The sequence below is a fragment of the Scomber japonicus genome, chromosome 16, assembly GCF_027409825.1.
Source record: "Scomber japonicus isolate fScoJap1 chromosome 16, fScoJap1.pri, whole genome shotgun sequence".
NCBI classification, from domain to species: domain Eukaryota; kingdom Metazoa; phylum Chordata; class Actinopteri; order Scombriformes; family Scombridae; genus Scomber; species Scomber japonicus.
In genome coordinates, this window is record NC_070593.1 from 11,598,568 (window position 1) to 11,624,200 (window position 25,633).

The 25,633-nt window shown below is 39.3% G+C and overlaps 3 protein-coding genes across 11 annotated transcripts; all 3 read left to right on the top strand.

Annotated features, from left to right (window-relative positions):
- Positions 1-274: 274 nt before the first annotated feature.
- Positions 275-6,527, top strand: tra2b (transformer 2 beta homolog). 6 transcript variants are annotated; one of them, XM_053335595.1, is made up of 8 exons: positions 275-2,728; positions 3,085-3,258; positions 3,335-3,494; positions 3,693-3,881; positions 4,282-4,397; positions 4,494-4,613; positions 5,619-5,689; positions 5,844-6,527. In XM_053335595.1, the coding sequence occupies exons 2-8, from the start codon at positions 3,086-3,088 to the stop codon at positions 5,852-5,854; spliced, it is 840 nt and encodes a 279-aa protein (XP_053191570.1). In that variant the 5' UTR covers positions 275-2,728; position 3,085; the 3' UTR covers positions 5,855-6,527. The 6 variants fall into 6 exon arrangements, with proteins under 6 accessions (XP_053191570.1, XP_053191571.1, XP_053191568.1 ...); XM_053335596.1 differs by having other exon boundaries at positions 275-2,680; positions 3,119-3,258; XM_053335593.1 differs by having other exon boundaries at positions 275-408; positions 3,119-3,258.
- Positions 6,528-8,764: 2,237 nt separating this feature from the next.
- LOC128375326 (obg-like ATPase 1) lies at positions 8,765-16,176 on the top strand. Its single transcript, XM_053335654.1, has 11 exons — positions 8,765-8,845; positions 9,163-9,260; positions 9,389-9,532; positions 10,671-10,798; positions 12,049-12,224; positions 12,306-12,386; positions 12,667-12,764; positions 12,886-13,026; positions 13,909-14,005; positions 14,378-14,500; positions 14,619-16,176. Exons 2-11 carry the CDS (start codon positions 9,163-9,165, stop codon positions 14,718-14,720), a joined length of 1,188 nt encoding a protein of 395 aa, XP_053191629.1. The 5' UTR covers positions 8,765-8,845; the 3' UTR covers positions 14,721-16,176.
- A 1,332-nt stretch (positions 16,177-17,508) lies between these two features.
- Positions 17,509-23,872, top strand: LOC128375370 (transcription factor Sp3-like). Of its 4 annotated transcripts, XM_053335707.1 has the most exons (9): positions 17,509-17,905; positions 18,208-18,307; positions 18,967-19,197; positions 19,289-19,888; positions 20,595-20,804; positions 20,917-21,121; positions 21,213-21,402; positions 21,738-21,934; positions 23,618-23,872. In XM_053335707.1, the coding sequence occupies exons 2-9, from the start codon at positions 18,239-18,241 to the stop codon at positions 23,866-23,868; spliced, it is 1,953 nt and encodes a 650-aa protein (XP_053191682.1). In that variant the 5' UTR covers positions 17,509-17,905; positions 18,208-18,238; the 3' UTR covers positions 23,869-23,872. The 4 variants fall into 4 exon arrangements, with proteins under 4 accessions (XP_053191682.1, XP_053191681.1, XP_053191683.1 ...); XM_053335706.1 differs by having other exon boundaries at positions 17,509-18,307; XM_053335708.1 differs by having other exon boundaries at positions 17,509-18,307; positions 20,628-20,804.
- Positions 23,873-25,633: the final 1,761 nt, after the last annotated feature.

Consider the following 25,633-nt stretch of genomic DNA (forward strand, 5'->3'; position numbering starts at 1 on the left):
AATATTCAAGTACCTCAAAATTACACTTAAGCATAATTGTTGAGTAAAAGTACTTATATGTACAGTTCCTCAAATATTGCTGTATTTTCAATACATCGAGTAATAATGTTATTCTTTCTTAAACGTTACGCCATTTATTTGCTTTTCTGTCAAAATAAAAGTTTTAGTCGATGTTTGAGTTATTTTGAGACCATGATTTTATTGTGACAGATGAAACCGGAAGAGGACAGGGTCTTCTTCTGTAGCTGCGAGACGTTTCCATCGGTAACAGCAGCTCAGAGCGGTCCGGTCTGCTCTGCGCTAAACCCCCGTCGTTAGTCAGTTTAAGGCGTATTTTTTAAAAACACACATTGGCTGACTAGTTACTTATTAAATATGAGCGACAACGAGAAAGATTTCAGGGAGCAGGTGAGTTGCGATTAGCTGTAAAATGAGAGAATTACGTTTTTTTTGTAAAAGACGATACGCTTGCTAACGTTAGCTCGCTTAGCTTAGCTGTTAGTCTCGTTTGCAGGTCTCGTAATGCCAGCAAGTTTGTCCTCACACATGATTTAAGACATTATCATATTATATAAGACTAACCGTAGAGTTGTGTGTGCGTGCGTGCAAGTAATACATCTTATAAGATATTTAAAATGTTAATGCTGGTTCTAACATTAGTTGCGGCCTGCAGAGCACAGCAATCTGTACGGTAACCCTAGATCTGTGAAGGATCTCGCGAGAGTTACTTTATTTTTTATTTTAATGCTCTTTCCATAAGTCTAACCATATCTTTGTTATGCTTAAAATCTAACCGGACCGCAACCATTACATTATCATATCAGTAGTTATTTATATTTAAGTTTCGGTGTCAAACTATGCGCACGTATCTCGCGGGTAATTCTCATATGTAGGGTTACCGTGTAGACACAGCCCAGCAGCTGGGAGATGAGGCCGAGGCTGCGCCACGCTACTTTGATTTTTATCGATAAATCTCTCGCTAAAAGCGTTCATGTTAGCTGTTGAAATGTCGACTAACGGGTTAATATTCATGTATATTGGCCGCTAGTCGATATTCACCTTCAAGTTTTGTATCGGTAGCGTTAAAGGACAGGTTCACACAGCTGTGTTTTTTTCTCAAGTGTGTCTTAAAACAACAATCACATGTCCATGTGAGCAGTGAAAGAGGTTTTTATCGCTGTAATCATTCCCTCATGTTGATACTTGCTATTAATAAAAGTTCCCCATTAAATGTGTTTAAGTGAATCAAAATCTGATGTAATTTTGGGCCAAAATACTTCAAAAAGTTTATCTGAAGCTGTGGAAGTATAGTAACAAAAAGAGGGGATTTGGCACTAAAATTGACTAATACTGAAAGATTTTTACTAATTTTGAGGCAAGGCAGTTTTATTTATATAGTGCATTTCATACACAATGGCAACTCAATGTGCTTTACATAAAACAGAAAATTTGAGAAACATTAAAACTTCATACTTAGCTTGAGATAAACTTTTAAATACATTTTTACACACGAAGGAGGCCCCCTTCTCATGGCCTGATGAAATATTTTATAAGGCCTTACCGATACTGGATTTTTGGAATTGCCAATACCCATATTGGGGAGTAAAAGAAATCTGATATCGATGTAATGGCCAATAACACCTCTGTTACATATCTCTGTCACAAGCATTTGAAAACTACATATAAGAGATTAAGACATTTTTTGTAATGATCCCTCAAATGTGGTTTTAAAATGCTTGTGACAAAGATATAAAATAGAGGCCATGATATTTTACATTATATGTTGGCATATATATATATGACATATCTTTGTCACAAGCGTTTGAAAACCACATTTGATGAGAAAAATGTGAGTTTATTTATACATAAAGTCACATTTTTTGTAATGACCCTTCAAATGTGGTTTTAAGACGCTTGTGACGAAGATATGTAACGGAGGCTATACTATTTTTAACATTAACAAACTTTATTGAACTAAATTAAATTATAAAACATGTATATATTAAACTTCTTAAAAAATAGGGTCCTATTTTCATAATATACTGCCTATATAAGTGTAATAAACATCAGCACATATCGTACAATATATTCACTGATACATGTGTCATCAATATCTGTCAGGCTCTATTTTTAATGGTCAGTATAATCAGGAGGAGTGATTATAGAAAGAAAAACTTATTTCAGTGTTCATTTGGGCAGTTGAGTATTATTTTAGGACAGACTTGGAAAAATTGTGAATGCATCCTTTAACCCTATATTTTTAGTTTAGGACCAATTCAAGACATATAACATACATGCTATAATAACATGTTGACGTATGTTCTGCTAATGTTTTTCCTGGTTTTTTGCTGTTGTTTTTTCTCTTTTTGTACCTTTTTTGGTTTTTCACAGAAACCAACATGCCTTATCACCCTTGTTTGTTCTTTGTTAAGGTTGAGGTTGGAAGAAAGAAAAAACGCGGGAAGACGTTTCAGATGTGAAGTTGTTAATGTTTGAAGCTGATGGTGTTGATGCATGCTAATGTATTGGAGATGCTGAAAAGAAGCGGTCAAGATCTGTCCCCACTACTACTACTACTAGAGTTGTAAATGGCAGATGATGATAAATTGGGGGAAGAGGAGGAGGAGAAAGAAGTCATAATGTCAAACAGAAGAAAGAAGAAATGAAGGGTTGTTTTGAAGTAATGAAGTTAAAGAAGTTATGAAGTTAAGATCAGAAGTTTACCAGGGTATGAGTAATTTCCTAACAGCCTGCTATGTTATCACTCTTTCATCCTGTTTCTTTCTCTAAAGCATGCTTGATTTTTTTTTCCTCTCTGTATCAGATACATCAGGTCAATCCCTCTACACCTTTTTAGATTATTTATGTTTTTAATCTGCATTTCAGCTAAATTACTTAAATCTTTCTTTAATTATTTGTTATGTATGACCTATTTTCTATAAGGAAAATTTCTAAATATTTTCTTTCAAACCTGCTAAATGCCTAAAATGTGAATTCCTTCTGAAAGGGGATTGTAGAGGGTGAACGCAGTCACCTCCTGGCCCTTTTTTTTATTCTTGTTATTTGACGCACGCTTGCCTGTAGAATGGGTTTGAACTCAGTGTCTTGGTCTGTCCAGGACTCAAGGCCTGGCTCGAGGAGCGCCTCCCCTCGGGGCTCGGTGAAATCCACTAGCCGCTCGCCGGCACGCTCCAAAGATGGTTCCCGCCGTTCCAGGTCTAGATCTCGTTCTCGGTCCAGGTCCAAATCCAAATCCAGGTAAGGTTTTTAAAAAAAGCTGTAGATACAAGTAAATGAGAGTTGGGTTCATGACGAGGTTGTGTCATCTCCGCAGGTCCCGTTCCCATCGAAGCTCGCGCAGGCACTACTCGCGCTCTCGCTCCCGCTCCCATCGACGCCGTTCCAGGAGCCGATCTCGTAGCTGGGAGTACCGCCGGCGTAGGAGCCACAGCCGGTCCCCCATGTCGAACCGCCGCAGACACATTGGCAACAGGGTGTGTAGTGCTTCTAATATATGCTTAGTTTGGGGTTTTCAATAGACCTCAAGGTTTGTGAATTTAGTAGTTTAGGAATGGGTGTTTAATCTAAAAAAAGTGTTGTGCTGTTGCTTATTACCAAGAAAGATCTACAGCAGTGTTGTGGCAGATCACATGCTCTGCATTTCATACTCTTTATACTCTCTGACCTCACAGGCCAACCCCGACCCCAACACCTGCCTCGGTGTGTTTGGGCTGAGTCTGTACACCACTGAGAGGGATCTGAGGGAGGTTTTCTCTAAATACGGCCCTTTGGCTGACGTCAACATTGTATACGACCAGCAGTCGCGCCGGTCAAGAGGCTTTGCTTTCGTCTATTTTGAAAATTACGAGGACTCCAAGGAGGTAAGGAGGGAAAGAGAGTGACATGACATAAAAGGGACATTGGTTTGAAGTCTTTGTTATACATTAAAGGACAAAGCAAAGGATGAAAAAGTGCAGAATGCAAGAGAAATGTATTAGTGTAGCACATTTCCACAACAAGGCAATTCAAAGTGCTTTATTTAAACAAAATGTATGGACAGAATATAAAAGCAAAGCATGGCGAAATAAAAATATGTTTAAAAATGTTAAATTTGAAATTCAATTAAGCTAAAAAAAAAACAAAACTAAGACTGATAAAAACAGGAGAATAAAAAGTTACTGTGCAGTGTAAGCTCTAGAATTTAGATTGAATAAAAAGCAGAGCAAACAGAAAAGAAGTTCTGTCATCATCTTCTTGGATAACAGTTTGTGTCTCTTTTAGGCCAAGGAGCGCGCTAACGGGATGGAGCTCGACGGACGCAGGATTCGAGTGGATTTCTCTATCACCAAACGGGCCCACACCCCGACTCCTGGGATCTACATGGGACGACCCACATAGTGAGTGTCTCTACACCAGGCAGATGTTTGTCTTTAGCAGCAGGCTGTGGTTTCTTCTGAGGTGTCGCTTAACTTGAATCCTGCGTCTGTTTTTAGCGGCGGCGGTTCATCGCGGCGTGTCTCGAGGGACTACGACAGGGGCTACGAAAGAGGCTACGACAGAGGTTACGAACGTGACTATGATCGGTATGAAGACCGGGAGTACCGATCATACAGGTCATTTTTAGTCATTTTGACCGTCAATAGAACTGGAGATAATACTTTAATAATTACATTTTCTGCTGATTAGAATTAATCTAGTAAACACGTAAGAATATTTTACTTATTTTATACTTTTTAAATTCACTTTTTCAAAAGTGCAAAAGTAAATATGACTGAAATTAATATCCGTGTACAGTCAGTTCATTGATTTACTTCTAAAGTTATTATACATATTGGAAAATATGGTTATAGGTTATATAGGTATATATAGGTTACAGAAAACACGTGAAAAGGCTGATAACTATGAATTGTGGAGACAGAGCCTTAAACTGTTTCTCACCCTCTCATTTTTCCTGATTTTCTGAGCCTGCAAAAAACTGCCGCGTGACCTTGGCCCCCATCCCTACTATATAGACCGAGGCAGCTCTCCCCAGTGGTTAACCTGCCTAGTGGCGAATTATTGTTATTACATCTAACACCACCACTACTACTACTACTACAGTCTACAGTTAGCCAGTTGGCTGAGTTAGCAGCAGAAAGCTTTTAGACAGAGCATCCATGTTTTGAGTAGAGGTGGTGACTTTGATTGACAGGAGACACTTGATAGGGGGCGGGGTTTCAGCGAACTTGGCAGACACGCCCACAGCGTTTGGGAGCAGAGAAAGACGCTGATTTTTACACAACTTTGAAGCCTAATTTCAGATATTTGGTGATTTTTTTTTTTAATCATTCAAATTTGGCAGGGTGGTTAACAACACACTTTTTGGTGATATGTCAAACTCACATACATATTCTTACTTTACACAGACTTCAAAGATGCATGTTCAACTGATAATCTGAGTCCTTACCGTGTGTAATATTTTTTTGCAGTTTTATTTACACTACATTTTATTTGATTTATTTTATCACTTTCACTCTTATGCTGCTGCTTTTTGTCCCCCACTGTACTGCTTGTCAATTTGGATTTCTCCCAAGGTGGATGAATAAAGCTGCATCTCATTTGATCTTTTCACTCTACAGACGCAGATCCCCATCTCCTTACTACAGCAGAGGATACCGCTCTCGATCACGATCACGATCCTACTCACCACGTATGTTTAAACCATGTTTCTAACATTCAGCAGCACAGAATACAATTTGACTTAATTACAGTTTGAATTAGATGTATATTTTATCACTTTAACAGATTAGATTATCCACAAATACAAACTTAATTTCTCATCCTGTCTTTTTTTTTCTCCACAGGTCACTACTGAGCTGTAAAAGAGTCAACGAGAGATTCAGTGTTATTGTTTGGATGCTTGTTTTTTTTTTTTTTTTTTTTGCCCAGATAATTATACAATCAGAAAGCAGCCTAAGTGCATACCTCCTCCAAAGGCCTCACAGCGCTCTTAAATTTGCTTTAATGTAATAAAGATTGTTTACACAAATTTTTTGAAGCGGCATGATTAAAAACATTTTGTGGCGGGTTAAATCGTCACTACATTTGTAGGGAAGAATCATGGTAATTGTTTGGGTGGAGATGGACAATATTCCTGATATGTATCTACAACTGATCACTTCTTCATTGACTCCAGCCCTAACTTTTCACCTCGCTTTAAATTAAATTTGTGAAGTAGTATTTGCCTATTGTGACAAGCATGAATGGAAATACGACCAGTTTTGGCAGTGGTACTTAAACAGGGGGCTGGTTTGTGTATCCGTGGCTTGACTGACTGGTGTTTATATAAGCAGGTTTTTTTCTGTGACAGTCGTTTAAAAATTTTCTCTTTTTCCTGTTTGTATGTAGCCGGTCGCTGTGTGAAGCCGGCGAGATCTTAGTTTGCTCTCGGATATGTTTTAAATACCATGTTTCTTTTTAATTTTGTCTTATCGGTGGAAAGTACTTTTTTCGGTTGTTGTATATAAGCAATAAAAAAATGACTTGTTCTTGGTTTATGCTGTCTTGTTTAGTAATGGTATTGGATGGTTACGGGAGTGCCCATTAAACATTTGTTTTTCACATGAGGTTTTTTTTCCTTGGCATAAATTAAAAAATATAAAATTTCATGAATGCATCTTATTTAATATTAAAGTGATCTTCCATCCCTGTAGCCCTCTGAAGAACTTGTGTTGTCTCAGATTTGGATCTTATGATTAAGATCCTCTACAGAACTGACCATTTTCAGAACTCCATGAGGTTTATAATGAAATTCATGAGACACTAAATTGACATTGGGTGGCTTGTAAAATATTCTGAGAGTAAAAATCCTGGATAAGTCGGATATATAAGTAAAATAATGTCAAAGATGCCTGTGTAGTATCTTATTCTGAATTTATGTTCAATAGGATAGTTTGTTTTCTCACAACAGCAATATAAAAGTTGGTTGCAGCTGAAAGTGAAAGATAAGATATTCCTTTATTAGTCCCACACTGGGGAAGGTACATTATTGCAGCAGCAAGTGGATTGTAAAAATAAAAGACCATCAATCGAAAGAACAATAAATAAATCCACAATAAACCAAACAATAGTGAAAAATAGTAACCTTATGTACAAAAGTAATATTGGTGTTGAATGATAATATACCTGAGTTGTTTTCATATTCATCTGCTGAAAGGGGGAACGTTTCTCTGCTCACTGAAAGTCTGAGGTTAACACAGGTGTGATTTTTGACATCATAGCTGAATTGCAGGCCAATCATGGTCCAGTGTACAACTTGGACGAGTGTGATGTGGAAACTTGAAGCATTCAGTGCATACACTGAGAATGTACTTTTAAGTCAAGTAGGAGGCATCTTGTGTTAAAGGACAGGTTCACAATTTTCCAAGTGTGTCTTAAGACAACAGGTATTGACATGAACACAGAAAGAGGTTTTCCTCACTGAAATGATTCCTCTTGTTCATATTGGCTATTAAACTATCCCCTTCAAATGCACCTGCAATGACAAAACAATGTGTTTGTGTTTTTGAACAAACCTTTATCAAATCCTTACGAAAAGACAGCAAAGTAAACTGTAACAAAATATAAATCAGTAGAGTCACAGATGTTATAGCCTAAAATACCAGAAACCACAATAAATAAAAAAAAATCTAATTAGTCTGTAAACACTTTATTTAAAAAAAAATGTTTTATTGAACAATCCATTTACTAATAAGTCAACCATGATATTTAAGACCTGGGCATGTGTCTGAATAAGAGAAAACATGCAAACAAGTACAACAGACACAAATGTAAATATAGGAGAATAAATTCAAGTGTATAAATTGTCAATAACACAACACAAATAATACAATAAGTTAAAAAGACACATTAACATAAATCAGTCTTCAATTGAAATTAAAGGTTTGTTGAATGGCATCTAGTGGATATTGACTTTTGGCATTTGATTGTCATATGATATTCATAACTCTTGTAATATACAAGACTCACTAATAGTGTCTATTCATCGTGGTGTATATTCCAGTTATATTATGCCATATATTTAGTTACAGTAAACTTCTGATCAATATTCAAGTTTTGGCCTCAATCTGTTTCCAGTTGCTTTGTTTACATTTTACGTTGGTCAGCATCATCTTTCTTCTGTTGCTCGTCCCTTTACTGTAAATTCCTGATACATTATTCTGTAAATAATTGATTGGAAAAAATATTTGTTTTTTTGTTTGTTTGTTTTTACCATGATTGAAATTTAATTTAATTTACGGCAAAAGTTTTTTCTTTTTTTTTCATTGAACACAGAATATACAAGCAACCAGTCATTCCAGTTCATAAATAAATAAATATGAGGTAGCCTGTAAAGAAAACATAATAATTTCAATAGAAAGAAAGAAAAATAAATAAATGAAAAGTACAGGCATTAAAAAAATCTGAATAGATTTATCAATAGATTTTTCAAATAAACTTTTCCTATTTTTTTATACAGTGAACAGACTCAAAATAATATTTTATTGACCGTAAATACAGTAAATACACTTTATTTAATTATTGTTTTTTTTTTAAAATTTTACGTAAGTTAATGTACCGTTGATACATTTTGTTTTATTTTATTTTATTTTATTGTAAAATAGCTAATTTCACGTCGCCTATTTTGGTCTATGCTCGTACACCTGTGACGTAAATGCTCAGCTCTTCGTCTGACCAATCAGACACCACTCACGTCAAAATACTTCCGCTATGCTCTCCAACTCTCCTTTCCACTGGAGCGGCCGGTGTGAGCAGATATCACAGGAGTGCACACCACGTAGCCCAGCGCCTGAGAACAGAAATAAAGGTACTAAATAAGGAGGTTTCTCGGCTTAATAGGTGTCGGGCTCTTTTTAACTAGTGGGGAAAGCAGACAGTGGCGTTAACTGAGTCGTAAATTCAGGCTAACAGGTCGCTATGAGTAGTTTTAGTTAGCCACAAGCTAACGTTAGCATGCTGTGTTTGAATGAGCATATGACTGAAGCTGCCTAAACACGTTTTCAGTCTAGCTGGGTCATCAGGATGGATCTCATAGTGCTGCTTGACCAGGGCTGAGTTGTTGACGTCGGTGAAATATTTTGACATGTGTGTTACGGTGTGAACAACTTCTTGTAACTCTTGCAGATGCCCCCCAAAAAGGGAGAAGCTCCGAAACAAATCCCCTTAATTGGACGATTTGGAACGTCTCTGAAAATTGGCATTGTGGGATTACCTAATGTTGGGTAGGTACATGTTATAAGTGATGTTTATTACATGAGTGAATTAACTAATGTGTGGTTTCTGATCATTATTGTCATCATCATTTGAAGCTGCCCTCCTGCTGATTCTAACCTGACTCTCTTTATTGCAGGAAATCCACCTTTTTCAACGTGTTGACCAAAAGCCAGGCAGCCGCAGAGAACTTCCCATTCTGCACAATTGACCCAAATGAGAGCAGAGTACCAGTGCCTGACGAGCGCTATGATTTCCTCTGTCAGTACCATAAACCAGCCAGGTGAGTGTGTTTATAAATACAACAAATCGATTAGGCTGTCGATTATTTCCTCAGTTAATCAATTAAGATTATTGTTTGTAAAATGCCAGGACCAACTGTGCAACTGTCCAAAACCCAAAGATATTTACTTTGCTGTCATGTGAAAGGAAAGCATGAAATCCTGACATCTGAGAAGTTGGAACCAACAAAACGCATCATGTTTTTGCTTCATGTTATAATCTCAAAGAATCCAATTTCAATTTCGAACACTTTATTGTCATTGTACAACACAAAGGAATTACTTTTGTGACAACCCCAGAAGTGTATTTTAAAATCCAATACAAATAAATAATTAGATATAATATAAAGAATAAAGCTAAACAGCAAAATAATTATCCAATATTCACAATATGGCAATGATGCCAGGCTCAGCAGCTCAGAGTGTTACTGCACAAGTGTTCAGCAGGATTATTATTGTGCATATAGTAACGAGTGAATTGCACATTACCGGCATAGCTTAATAATATGCAGTGTATTGCTCATTCTCACTGTACATGTTCAGTAGGAGGTTATCACAGATTGAGAAGATATCAGAGTTCAGAAGGTTTATGGCAGTTGGTAAAAAAGCTATTTTAATTTAGATCAATGTCTGTAAAGTTTTTGTCTATCACTGAATGAGGTAACACAATGGTGATTGAGCCTTTGGCCTGCTGATGAAAGCTCATTTGCTTAATAATGATCATGATTTGATTGTCTGTAGCGACTTTCCTGCCATGCATTTAAATCACAAGTGGTTCAGTTAGTGATGCGTCCATCCAGTGGTTTAGCTGCCAGAGAGGGTAGGTAGAAACTAATACGACAGATGCACTCTTCACTAGTGTTGACATGACATCAGACAGTGACACTGTCTGGATCTCTGGGAGTGAGGTTGAATGAGGTAAACTGCTTAAAAAGCCACATGGTGCCGCCAAAGAGAAAGAAATGGAGCTCTTTCTCTCAGCTTTAAACAATTCTGCTATTATAAAAATAGTTCCTGATGAATTATTTTGTAGACTGACTAAACAATAAATTGACTAATTGTTGCAGCTCTACCTGTGTTACACTTCTCCCTCTCTTACTGATGACCCATCTCTGGTCTGGCTGTTTTATCTCTTTTTAGCAAGGTTCCTGCTTTCCTAAACGTTGTGGACATTGCTGGTCTGGTGAAGGGAGCTCACTCAGGACAAGGACTTGGGAACGCCTTCCTCTCCCACATCAGCGCTTGTGATGGCATCTTCCACATGACCCGTAAGTTGTGCATGCAGCTGCTGTGTAGTAACAACTGATTGGAGCGGACAGGTGTCAGGAGGTCAAGTCAGTGCTACCACACATCTTAAAGGGGAACAACACTAGAATTGATGCTCATGGCCCAGACAGGAAAACATTGTCAGTTCCTGTGAATAAACTGCCTAGAGCTAGTTATGATATCTAACCTCAATACTTTTATGGTGCTGACCAATATGTGTCTGTAGCACAGAGTATCTCATATATTTGTGTCAATTTTAGACTCTTTTAGTCTCAACATTTGAGAATTTGAATGAAAAATTAAGTTATTTACATTGTCAGAGGAAGACATAGAAGAATAGGTTTAGTATTGGTACTGAAACTCTGCATCATGTCACTTTAAAGTCTTTATATTTGTAACCAACCTTGCATGTAAAATGTTTACTATAAACATTTTCAGACCAATATTAAGTTTATAAAGTAAAATTCAAAATTAAAGGAATTCAAGTTTTTCTTGGATGCATAAACCTCATTCCAAAGTCCTGGGTCAATAAAATGTATCACCGTTTAACATTTAAAGATTTTACATCCCAGTATTATTAGTGCACCACTTTAAAGTTTAAGGGAAAACATGCATGGTCATACACTTCAGTGTTTATAAATAACATATAGTTGTTTTAATAAAGATTGGGATTCATCTGTGATACCAAGCAAAGGCCCTTAGATTTAAACATGTGACAGAACATCTATTATAATATCATTCACCGTCATCTTTTCATTCATGCCACTATATTAAGTAATAATCTGCTTATTTCATATAGTGGTATATCATTTATACCATCCACCTTTGCATTTATTTATAGTCAATTTTTGGTCAATACGTTTCTTAAAATTTCACCTAGTTGTTTTCGGTGCATTCCTTTGAAGTAGAATATGGAGATCCATTAAGTCCAGTTAATTATTATCCTGATAATTAATTTTTTCCTAGTATAGGAAGTGGGGCCCCTTTCTTATAACAAGTGCTTATTAATAACATCTAAATTGCTACATTTAAAGTTTTATGGAAGACATGTGTGATCATATTCACTTATTCCAACAGTTCAGTGTTGATAAATAAAGGTTGGTATTAATCTGTAATACCAAGCAAAGGCCCTTAGCTTTAAACATGTGAAAATATACTTGACATGCACTGTCCCTGACAAATAAACTAATGAAATAAATAAATAAATAAAAGACAGGCAGACGACATCTCTCAATTCTTGTGTGTTTTGTAGGTGCGTTTGATGACGAGGACATTATTCACGTGGAGGGAAATGTCGACCCGGTGAGGGACATCGAGATCATCCACGAGGAGCTGCGACTAAAGGACGAGGAAATGATCGATCCGATCCTCGACAAACTGGAGAAAACGGCAGTCAGAGGAGGTGACAAGAAGCTCAAACCTGAATATGTGAGTAAAGTGTCACTATTAGAAGATCATGAAGTGTAAACGGTCTGTACACACCACCTAACCTGCCGCTTCTTGTTTCAGGATATCATGCTGAAGATAAAGAACTGGATAGTGGACGAGAAGAAACACGTCAGATTTTACCATGACTGGAATGACAAAGAGGTATGATGTGTCTTTGTGTAATCTTATTGTGCTGTATTAATGCACCTGTAAGCTCTTGTTCAAATATTTGTACAGTTATTCATTTCTGGGCTACTGTGTGGATTGTAGGAAAGCAGGCATGTTTTCTCACTGTTGTGGAATAATAATCTGTATCACATGTGTCATTTTGTTTGAACTCTGTGATTTGCTTTGTTTTTGAACAGATTAGCCTGATGTTTTGTGACTCTTTAGAACAAGATGCACATGATCTGATCTGATTGTTGAAAATGTTCCTTTACAGATTGAGGTGTTGAACAAATACCTGTTTCTGACATCTAAGCCCATGATCTACCTGGTCAACCTCTCAGAGAAGGATTACATCAGAAAAAAGAACAAGTGGTATGTTTAACAACACGTTCCCTGTGTGTGTGTGTGTGTGTGTGTATTCATGTCCCATCATTTATTTATTTATATATATTTTAGCCGTCTTTGAGCATTCAGAACAACTTGTGTTACACAGGTTGGCCAAAATCAAGGAGTGGGTCGATGCCCACGACCCCGGTGCTCTGGTCATTCCCCTGAGTGGAGCAGTTGAGGCCAAAATGCAAGACATGGAGGAAGAGGAGATGAAGAAGTATTGTGAGGAACAGAAGACACAGAGGTGAACAGAAGCAGTACACACAGTTTGGCAAGAAGCTGTTTAAATGCCAAGTAGAGCTGCAAATAATAATTATTGTTGTAGTTAACTAATCTTTTAATTATTTCTATGATTAAAAGTTCAGTCTATATAAAATGTCACAATGGTGAAAAATGGCTTTTTATAATTTCCCACAGCCCTGAGATGAAGTATTCACATTAGATATTTTGTCTGATGGTCTGTTCAAAAGTCAGAAATATAAAGATATCTAAATTACAATTACATAAAAGCAGGAAATGCTTACATTAAAGAATGAAACTGAAGAAGAGATCAACATTTTGTGATGGTTGTCTATTGATTAATCAATGATTGTATTAATTATAAAATGAATCAGCTCTAAAGCCAAGTACTTTAAATGATCTTGATCTTACAGGAGTGGAGCTGCTTGAAAGAGATAATTGTAGTTTGCTGACTGGTGAATATTACTGTGAGTCATATTGTTTTGATTCCACTGAACAAGCAGTCATAGCGCGGCGCGTCACGTAGGCGGGGCAGAGCAGAGGTTAAACAGACTCTGTCTTTGTAGTGTGTGGTTGTGTGCCAGGAAGTGAGTTTTGCCAAATGATAATGTTGTTGTAATTACAGGATGGATACACATTGATTTGATTGATTTTTAATGCGCACTATGAAAAAACTCCACATGGTTGCACTGCTGCGTCACATTGCCTCTGGTAAACTGAGGTATCTGTTTTAACATTTAGAGTCAGATTTTACTCATGTCTCACACACTTCCATATAGTTTTTACCTGTTGGAGGGCTGTGTAGCTGCGCATAGAGAAAAAAATAGACCCGTCACATAAAAACAAAGGTGAGCCAAATTAAATCAACGTTTCTGTGTGTTTTTAGTGTTTTAACCAAAATAATAAAGACCGGCTATGCAGCACTACAGCTGGAATACTTCTTCACGGCAGGACCAGACGAGGTGCGAGCGTGGACCATGAGGGTGAGTGACGTCACTTCAAAATTCATCAGTAACTCCTGACAGGATGCTGAACTAATGACTTGATTTCAAAGTCCTAAACATTGTTGTTTAAAACTGTAATATAAAGGTAATTTGACATCTATTAACAAACAACAAATGATCATCTCTTTGTGTCATGAAATGTTTTATCTCTCTGCCAATTTGCTCGTCTGGTTTATAGGCCTGTTTTTTGACACCATTATTATCCAGGACAACATATTATTCTAGTATTATAAAATAATGAATATTCATACCTCTATCTTTGACAAAAGAATTCTTCAAGGGGTCAGTTTGTTCATTTTTTTTGCAGCAGCATTTTTAAATGTTCACATTTCTTTTGTGGTGCTCTAACAGAAAGGTACCAGGGCTCCACAAGCTGCAGGAAAGATCCACACTGACTTTGAGAAAGGCTTCATCATGGCCGAGGTGATGAAGTTCAATGACTTCAAAGAGGAGGGCAGTGAAAATGCAGCTAAGGTATGTGTTTGTTTAGAGCTTAATTATAAGCTCAGGTTGGCACACTGTTGAGTTTCCATAAATAACTTATCTTAAAAAAACATCAATTAATACAATTTTAAAACATTTTCTTTCACAGTCTGCTGGGAAATACAGACAACAGGGCAGGAACTACGTCGTGGAGGATGGGGACATTATATTCTTCAAATTCAACACACCCAATGCACCCAAAAAGAAATAATGAGACCATGCAGTCGCCAGAGGGAAAAGTCAGAGTACATTTTTTGTCAGGCCCCTGAGAGCAACATGTCTGCTGGTTTTTGTACTTCTCTCTTGAATTCAGAGGAACAATCTGCTGCCTGGTTGGCTAGAAGTATTTATATCAACTGGCCTCCCAGACTTGGACCAGAATCTATTAAAATAATTACATAATTACATTTCTATACATTCCCATTTGTAATATTTTGAGCAACATTTCAAATGGCACCAACTTACACTGCAAGTCAAATCTTTTTGAACACTATATTCAAACAGTCATTGCCTCCAGAAAGAATAGGCATCATTTTTATTTTATTGGGAACGATCCAATCAGGAGACTGTTACAGACCACAAATTGTATATTTCTTTTGTAATTGATGTGAGCACAGTCTTAATCAGGCCTATTGTGATCAGAGCTTGTATTCTTTTCGAGATGCTTTTTGATAATTAAAACCACGAATGCACAAAAATGCTTTATCTGAAACAATCATTTAGATTTCTCTGAGAAATTAGAGCTTGCCTTTTCGGTCATGAGTTGACGATTACCGCTGTGATGACTGCTGATTAATTTCCAAGCGCTCTGATCGTACCAAGACTGGTAATTAAGGCTTTATTGAAGGCAGGTGAGCTGGATCGTTACCAGCCTTTGTAACATTAGCGTGAGTAATTGCAGGTGCCTAATTCATCAATAAATTCGAGTTCATGTTCAGTTACTTTTTTGAAATTTAAAAGTGCATTTACACATTTTCCTGAATTTTTATTTTTATGGTATCTAATGTAATGTTATAATGACATTACTAAGATTTTACCAAAAAAAAAAAAGTATATATAGGTTGTTCAAAAACGTTTGGACTTGTCAGTGTATGAACATTTTAAGAGAGAATGAAAGCCGTCACTCATTGTTGCGCCTCGGGGTAGGACAGCTGTACTCTGAGCAGGGGGGATGTTGTTATTTTTAGAAAGAGCAGAAAAAGGCAGGCCTCCTCAACAGTGCCTGATCAGACACCTGAACAGAGAATGTTGTTATACACGCTGCTTTTATTGACTTTGTTTGAGCTGGTTAAAAGAAAAAAAGAAAACAAAAAGACTGTTCTTCTCGCTATGAGCTCCACCCTACGTAATAAGAGAACGCTTCATTGTGAATCTGAAAAGCTACGGTTTGCTCGGGATCATCTGGACTATACAGCTTCATCTTCACCTCTCCTCACCACCTCCACCTCCACAGTGTGAACATCTTTCTTTTCGAGACCTCTTACCGTCCCGTAACCAGACATTTTGCCAAATTGGGGATATAGAAATCCTGCCCACCTAATGAACTAGAAAGAGTTTTTAAGGAATGAGGTACAATATGTTAAATATGCTACTATAAGGGAGCCAGAAGCTAATAAATGTCACCCTCACCAATATGCATGTGTCAATAAAAGGAGACAAACCTCTGCCATCTCTGTGTATTCTATCTATTATTATTGTGTACAGTTAGTGCATTTAAATATATATTTTATTGAATAATTTATTTGCAATTTGCCTTTAAATTATGTATTTATAAATTTAAAGAAAATGAAAACTAAATATACAATCAAGAAACATGAAAATTGTATTAATCAAATGTTATTCTGTTATATTTTTACATTTTGACAAATTCATTTCCTGATTCTCTAAAAACTAATTCTAAATTAATTTAAAAAAAAAGCTTTCTGAGATATGTTTGTCAGATTAAAAGTTGTTTTTGGTTTCTTTTCATTTCCAGTTGATTTTTAAGTCTTTATGGGTGAGGGATAATTAACCATATCAGATCATTAATCATTCATTTGTTTTGAAACCTCTTTTTCTTTTAACAAAGGAAACCGTTAATTCTGGCATTAAAACAGCTGATTAAGACTTTTCCACTCATACACACATGGCTTGTTGAACCTTTCAAACATCTCACATTGTTTTCATCAGCAGACACCCTGTGGTCATACAACTGTAGATGTTCATACTTTGCATTATTGCAATTACTTTTATCTGAGCAAACTGCACATGTTGATATAAACATGTAATGGGGTCAAAACATCCACAGTAAGTGTTAACTACATCATAAATGAAAATGGATGATTATTGAATAAAAATGATGGGAGACAATATCCACAGCCCTCCTTCTGTGCAAAAACATATTTATAAGTTTATCTACAACTAATATGAAGCTTCAACTGTCCAAATGACTCAAATCAAGTTAATACAACTAACTCAGTCTGCTCAAGCCTCATATTAAGTTAAGATAAACTTTTTAATGCGTCTTGTGTGGACACTGGGGATATTTGCTCCCCCATCACAGAAGCATAGAAGGGGACCTTTTAACAGTATGAACAGGAGGAATGATCTTTGGGCACCTGACTGTTGTTTTAAGACAGATTTGGGGAAATTGTGAGCTTATCCTTTAATATATGTTGTTGTGGCATTCATTAGATTCTATAAGAGGGCGACATTTGGGTTGTTTATCTTCTGTAAAGATGATTTTCAGACAAAAATGTTGCGGTGAAGCAAAGTTTTGGCTGATCATGTGTCCCCGTGGGCATTAAATGCTGTATTATTCAAACTGTCTGGTTGTGATAATGGAGGCCAGATGACGATTTTACACAAACTTTTACCCCCGTTGCTCGTCTATAACAGTGTTATAAAGGGGGTGAGAAAACGCACTGTGTTAAAGCAGAACACAAAAAAGGTGAAGGATAAACAATTTTATTTTACATTAAAGGAGAGAATAAAGTGTTAAATTTCGACATAAACTCCTCGGTTTTCTCTGTTGAGAATTCAACAAACTGCATTCCAACAACAAACAGGAAACACACGTCCTATTTAAAAAAAAGAGAAAACTACTGACACCCGACTTAGCCAATCACGTCTCACTAGAACACCCGCCTAGCCAATCGCGTAAGAGAAGAAAGGCGGGACGTCCTGTAATGTGATGCAAATTGGACGGTCCAGCCTGTTAGTCCCACCTTTTTGTGTTTCCCGCACCGTCAATCAAAATAGAAAAAAATCGACCCGAATTCACCGATCAACACTAGCCCGCCTTTGATAAAATAATCATGTTCGGAGTTTAGTTGATCAGATAATCCTCCCGGTTACTACCACTCACGCTATGACCGCTACGTAAACACGCAGCGCATCGAAGCGTGCAACTAATTGGTGAGTTTGTGCAGCCCGCAGCGAGGCGAAGCTGCGTCTTTTTTTTATCTTTTTTTGCTCCGCTGCTAACTAGCTAGACACGGTTAGCCGACCGAGCTAGCTGGCTAGCCGCGGAGTTGACAAAGTAAACAGTCGATCTGGGCCTAAATAGCCTCAGATTCCCCGCTGCAAAGTTGAATTTCGCAGTTGGCTCCTTTCGGGCTGCAGAGTGGGGATGATTTGCGGGGGTTTTCAGGCAGGCAGGAGTTGTAGATTTACAGAGTTTTTGCTGAGTTTCGCCCCTTGTCTCTCCCCATTGCTAGCGCCAGAGCAAGCCCTCTGAAACAAGGAGAAATGGCGTCCGCGGACGTGGACAGCAGTCAAAGCGAGTTTCTGCAGCCCGGCGGCGCAGCGGAAACACAGGTATCCGACATTTTCTAGCTCGTCTTTTTCTCGGTGGCTTTCCGATTTGCTGCCGGTTGTGTTTTTTTTAAAGAGAGCATGAAGTTCACACGTTTTAAAATTTTGATGGCATGGGGTGAAAGCCGTACACTTCCTGTGTTCCCCTCAATAACGGCCACCCACTTTACCCCTGTAAAACCCGCCCATAGTGGGTAGGACACTGAAGGCAGTCACTTGGGTCGGCTCGCTGGAAGATAGCCGGTGTACCTTGGGCTGGGAGGATGCAGGGGGTGTGATAATATGGCAGGGAAAAGCGTCCATAATCAAAACAGTAGCGTTCAATTGTGCTGTAATAGCCACCCATCCCCCACTCCCTGCTCTGGAGCCTCTGTTATCTTCAGTCTCTGTGTGTGTTGGTGGTTGCATCTAGCTTGTGGCTTGTTGTATCAGCCTCTCTTTGCATCAGTACAAAGCCTGCTTGATGATATATGATTTACTCTGTTTGATATGCCAGCACAGTGTCTCACTTGATAACTGATTTCAACACAAAGGGCCCAGTCTGATGATCCCTTCTTCCATTTTTGATCTCATCAAAAGAAAAAAGAAAAGGCTGAGATAAATGTCAAGAAGTGTGTGATCCATCCTCGCTAATCTGATTGTGCATGTTTTACTCCCCAAAGACAACAGACATGTCAGCCATACAACTGACAGGCTCAGACCGATGGGAGGTGCTAACTCCTGTCTCCACTGGGAAGGAGGATCAAGGAGTCGTTCACATTCCAAACTCGGGGATCGTCACGTCCAACGGGCAGTACGTGCTTCCTATTGGGAATCTTCCCAGCCAGCCCATCTACGTTACAGCGTCTGGGAATGACGGCTCGGCTAACGGCGTGTCAGGCATTCAGTATCAGGTAAAAAGGAGACAAAAACACGTTTAAGGAGCAGTTTCTGTTGTACATGGGTGGTGATTTTTTACCAAAGCTGTCGCCCCTCGTCTTCCAGGTTATCCCCCAAATCCAAAATGCAGACGGGACACTTGCAGGATTCTCGACACAGGGGTTGGATGACGGCACAGGGCAGATCCAGCTCCTACAAGACAACGGCCATGGCAGCATCGGCATCAGCTGCGCCACGTCAACGTCCACAGACCTCCTGACGCAGGTGGGGCAAGTGCAGTCGATTCAAGGCGTTCCGCTGGGTGGGGGTTCGGCGTACACCAGCACGGTACCCGTAGGGCTGCCCGGCAACATAACATTCGTCCCCATAAACAGTGTGGATCTAGAGTCGCTCGGGTTGACGGGAGCGCAGACAGTCCCCATTGCAACGGGGGTGACAGCGGAAGGTCAGCTGATCATGAGCGGTCAGACACTGGAGAGTCAGAACCAGGACGCCAGCAAACAGCAGCTGGTGACGGTGAGCGACGCCAGCAACAACCAAGAGCTTTACGTGCCAACCACCTCTTCTTCCTCCAACTCCTCCCAGCTTCCCGAGACCATCGACGGCACGGGGGTTCTGACCCAAGCCACAGCGGTGTCTGCAGGCGTGTCCGACCCTTCCTCCTCGGAGAACTACAACTCCCACAACCACCTGCAGCAAATCCAGGTCAGTATGCACACCTGTAGCACTGTAATGTGGCTTTAAGGCAGCTCGGTTTCCAGCTGGGAGGTCAGGAAGAGGTTTCAATATAGATCTGATCTCACCAGACAATAAAACAAAATCTTTTTTTTCCAATTTTTTTTCTTTGCTTTCCTTCTTGTCAGACGCTGGTTATTTCCACCTCTTTCAGCCTTGAAAATCCTTTAAATGAAATAATCTGAAAAGGAAAAAATATCCGTCCATAGTCTACATTAAGCTCATAACTAGTGACAAGTCAGAGTGTCAGACATTTTTTAGGATGGGATGAAATGTCAGAATTGAAAACGGATAAGTAACAACAGCTGGCATCAAATGTCTGGTCACATCTGTAGTCTTGTTTGCTTGTTCTTTGATCAGATATCTATCATCTAAACATTTTTGTCTGATTTTAGGCAGTTTAGTTTAAGCAAGTTATGTTACAACTGCTTGTGTTGTAATTTAAGAAGTTTTGCTTCTTTAGATACATTTTTAAAAAGGGAAACATGATTATGCCCCTGAAAGTAATGTAACAAGCCTGTTATTTGTTATAAGCAATTGTATCTTCCATTTTTGAACACTACTGAGCCCATGTTGGAGAACCACTGCTTTAAAGTCATAGTGGAGTGTATTATGTGAGTGTAATATGACGTGACTGCTACTTTCTTTCTTATTTTGTTGTGAACCTCCTCTGCAGGTGTCATCCTCTAATGCTACCACTATCTCACAGCCCATCCTGCAGCTGGCTGGGGACAGTCAGGCCCAGGTAGCCCAGGTGGCTCAAGGCCAGGACATGAACGCAGCAGGTCAGACTCTACAGAGCGTACAGCTGGTCAACCCAGGTACCTTCCTCATCCAGGCCCAAACCGTCACCGCTACGGGGCAGATCCAGTGGCAGACTTTCCAGGTGAGCTAAAAGGAGCATGTAGGGAGCAATGCTTTTCTATGATACACATTTCAAAACAGCAAAGTGTTGGAGCATTTTTTTTAAGTTTCATGTTGTGTATTTCTCTCTCCAGGTTCAGGGTGTCCAGTCACTCCAAGGCCTCCAGTTGCCCCAAGGGCAGGGCCAGGCCCAGCAACTGACCCTAGCCCCGGTTCAGGCCCTCCCTCTGGGTCAGACGGGTCAGGTTAGCCTACCCAACCTCCAGACGGTAACGGTGAACTCCGTGTCACAAGCCGGAGTTCAGTACACGCAGGGGGACGACGCGAGCAGTCCAGCTGGTACGGGGCACATGAACATACTGTACATCCACACACATTATTCTGCATCGTTAAACATAGCTCGTTAATAAATCCTCTTCCCCCGATTCAGGTATCCAGATAAAGGAGGAGCCGGACTCTGAGGAGTGGCCGTTGGGTGGAGACTCAACGCTGAACACCAGCGACCTGAACAACCTGCGGGTTCAGATGGGAGACGATGACATGGAGACGCCGAGCGGTGAAGGCAAGAGGCTCCGCAGAGTAGCCTGCACCTGCCCCAACTGCAAAGAGTCTGGAGGAAGGTGAGCCACGTAAAAATTCCCACACAGGCCATACAGATGACGAGCTCTTCAAGTCATCAAGCTGAATTATGTTCTAAGACTTGATTATATAGCTTAATTACAGTAATCATAAATTATATTTCCACCATACTGTGCAGGATTTTTTAGCTCCATCCAGTTTAGATGTAACCATAAAATCTATTGTAGCGATAACACCTGCTGCTCTTATTACTCGATGTCTCAGGTTTGAGAAACTTTCATCGCTCTTTTTTAGGTTCTATGGCTCTGTCTGATCTTCCACTTCTGTTCTGTGTCTGCTTCTCATCCCTCCTTTTTTTTCCTCCCGCGCTTCGCAGAGGGTCGGGCATGGGGAAGAAGAAGCAGCATATCTGCCACATCGCCGGCTGCGGGAAGGTCTACGGGAAGACGTCCCACCTCCGAGCTCACCTGCGCTGGCACAGCGGAGAGAGACCTTTCGTCTGCAACTGGATGTTCTGCGGCAAGAGGTTCACCAGGAGCGACGAGCTGCAGAGACACCGGAGAACACACACAGGTGAGAGAACGCTTTGTTTTGCGGTTGGAAAATATGGAAATGAAGCGAGTAATGGTATTCCGTGTAATCATGTAAAGTTATTTGTCTCTGATAGTACAAATATTAAAGAAACAGCTATTTTTTAGAAGAGTATCCAGCTACACCTCTGTACTGTTAATAAGACGATGTTGAGTGATGGGCATCATCTTTAAAGCAAGGAGAAAAGAAACAGCTGCAGTAAAGCTCAGTTTCACTTTCGATTTGACATGTTAATGGATAAACAGGGAAGTCAGGATGTTGTTTGCTAGCAGTAAGAATGAGGGACTGATGCTCTCATGCTGGAGTTCAAGTCTTTGGGTGATGGGTGACTGTGTACAGCTATGAGCTACTTCCTGCTGGGTAAATACATACATGGTCACTAGCTTGATTAGAAGTTACCAGAATCATGTTTATTGTATATTTTCATGTATTTTTTTTATCATGTTTTGTGTTTTTTCAAGTGGCTGCAAGACAAAGTCCCCCTTAGGGACAGTAGGGCTGCAGAAATTGAATAGTTTTGGCTTTTATAGTTGTTACTCAGATTTAATAAGCAGTTTCTAAGACATTGTTTTTAGGCTCAGGAAAAAAACTGATTACTATTTGTCGTGATCTTTGACTGGACTAAATGATTTATCAATGCAGCTTTAGTTTAGTAAGAATCTCTTTTTAAATGTAGACTCAAGGTCGATATGAAAAAGCACTAATGAGCTGATTTTACAGAGAGTCAGATCCTAGTTTAGTGCTGTATCATCATCACTTTACATGCTGTTAAGCTGTGAATTACTAAATGGGAGGAATGGAGGGAGGGCAGGGAGGAAATATGAAATGCAACAGTGGACTTCAATTCAGAAAGTGAGCAGAAACATGTGGGGACCGTGCTAATGGTGCAATCTGTCTTTCAGCTTGTTTTTGAAGTCTTTCAACATTCTCCAGAGTTGCACACATGCAACCGTACTCACATTTCTTGAGTTGGTTCACATAAATGAGAAAAAACAAAAAAAACACACTGTATTGTTTTCCTTTTTACACATAGTTGCATTTAGCTTTAGATTTGAGATAATATGTTGAAATAGTTCCAGTGAAAAGTGAACTGAGCGCTGTGTGTCCTGTGGATGAATCAAGAGCAACAGCTGCTCTGTTTCTTTAAAGAAGTTGGTGTTAAATTTTGCAATGTTATATTTCAAAGCTGTGAATCACCCACAAACAAAACATTATGCATTAGTGGCAGCAGAAATCTTCCAGTTAGAGTTTTATATCCTGGCACATTCAACTTCAACTATGTGCATGAGGAGAAATAAGCAGAGGTAGAGGAGAACAGACCCTTTAATGTCACGTCAGATGAACGGATATTTAAAGAATTGTGATCACAGTTAAAAATAAACTTGTCAGCACTACCTGCTGGACGAACTGTGTATCTGTGCCTCTGGTTAGAAATGATTCAAACACATCTTTTCTTTTTTTTTTAACTTGCTTTGTAAAAATAATTATATACAAACAAAAAGGAGAAATGCAGTAACCCCCCCCAACCCCATCCCTTTTCCATCTCCCACCACAGGCAAACAATCAAACCTACTAGTGATAAATAGTATGAATTGAGATACCAGAATGTGATCAATGAGACAAACCGTTGTCCTCTCTGACGTATTTCTGTCCTCGGTCTCACAGGAGAGAAGAAGTTCGTGTGCACAGAGTGCTCCAAGAGGTTCATGCGGAGCGACCACCTGGCCAAGCACATAAAGACTCACCAGAATAAAAAAGGCGGCGTTCCCTCCTCCACGTCTCCGCCCACCGACACCGTCATCACCGCAGACGGTACCACACTCATTCTCCAGAGCGCCACCACTCACGACCTCGTAGGCAATCAGGAGATACCTTTGCAGCTGGTCACTGTGGCGCCCAGCGAGGTCATGGAATGAGCGCGGGCACAGGGGAGGGGGGAGGGGGGGAGGAGACGGGGTGAGTTGGCGTTCTGAGAACTGGCCTATCACAGGGACCTCTTGGGCTTTTTCTCTTCCCCTCTTCCCTTTTTTTTTTTGTTTTGTTTTTTACATATGAATATATACGTAAATATATATGACAAATATATATATTTTAAGTAAGAATTATCATGACTTTATGTTTGTTTTTTGCAGTCTTTTTATAGGCGGGCAAAAAGAATAACATTTAAAAAAAAAAAAAGGTGGTTGCTATGTACACACGCGTTAACACATTCTCACACACACACATGCACCACACACAAACACACACACAGACAAAAACATGCATTAACACTCAAAACACGACATGAATACTCAACACAATGAAATGCCTTATTTTGTATCATACTCTTGTATAAAATGCTGGAGGTGCATGTGTTTTTTAAAGGTTCTATATGTAAGAATTATGATGCAATTTACATTTATTCATCGTTTTTAATGCCAATGAGCGGACGGGTTGTAACTTGATTTGGGAGCGAGAGACGCTTTTGCAGAAACACAACTTCACAGATTCTTCTTCTGTCATCACAAGAAGCGTAAAACGAGGAAAAACACGACATCGCCCGCGATAGTCTCAGCTTTGCTCTGAGCAGCGTCGTCACTAAAAAGAGAAGGAATCCCCCCCCGATTCCTACATATAGAACCTTTTAAGCTTTGCAGATGATGTAACTGTAATGGAGATAAATGTGTTTGTGAAACTGAGATGATGATGATGATGATGATGATGATGATGATGAAAAGGAGGTGGAGGAGGAAGAGTTGTGTTTGAAAGAGCGAAAAAGGAAGTAGTGAAACCTCTCTGGGATGTTTGACGTTAAATCTTTTTGTCTTTGGAGAGTTCTGACAGAAAAACTGAGCACTCTGTTTGAAGCAGCGCTGCATCCACGCTGCCCTGTTGCTACGCTGCCCTGTTGCTAAGCTGCCACTGTAAACACTTTAAAAAAGGGCCAGTTCAACATTTTTGGAAACTTATTGCTGATACTATTGAGTTAAATTAGAAGATTGATTCATCTCTGTGTCTGTAGAGTAAATATGAAGCTAGCTTAGCTTAGCACAGAGACCAGAAATAGCTGGCTCAGCAAAATCCAACAGATCTTTTAAAGTTCACTAATGAACACATATCTAATTTATTCAATCTGTGCAAAACCTGAAGTGTAAAAATTACAATGTTAAAGGTTATGTACCAGACTATTTCCTGGCAGGGACAAGTAACTAAATTAAATTGTCGTTTCAAAAAAAGGAAGTTCTCATAGATAACTTCTCCAAACCTCTGGTACAGCTTCATATTTCACTCATGGACACGGTCAATAACAGTATTTCCCAAAATGTCAAACTTTTTCTTTCATAAACAAGCAGCAGCTGTCGACCAACGTCAGACAGCCAACGGGGCAGTGGCTATGATGTCATGCCGTGTTGCTTCAAACAGCTGGTGGTCAGAGTAGGACGACAGTGCCACTGTAAACTGATCTGAAGTTTGTGTTTTCCACCTTAAGGGGAGGGAAAAAATAGATGCAAGCAGCCCTGAAAAGGGGCAACTTCTTCCAGCATCTGGTGAGTCCGAACAGATGTCTCATCTGTCCTCACGAGCACGCCGTCCGCTGTGCTTGTCCATGTCTAAACACGTCTTTTTTTTCCCTTTTGTTCTTTTTGCATATTTTTGTTGTAAATTCATATTTTGTTTTAATGTCTCTTTGCTGATCTGGGT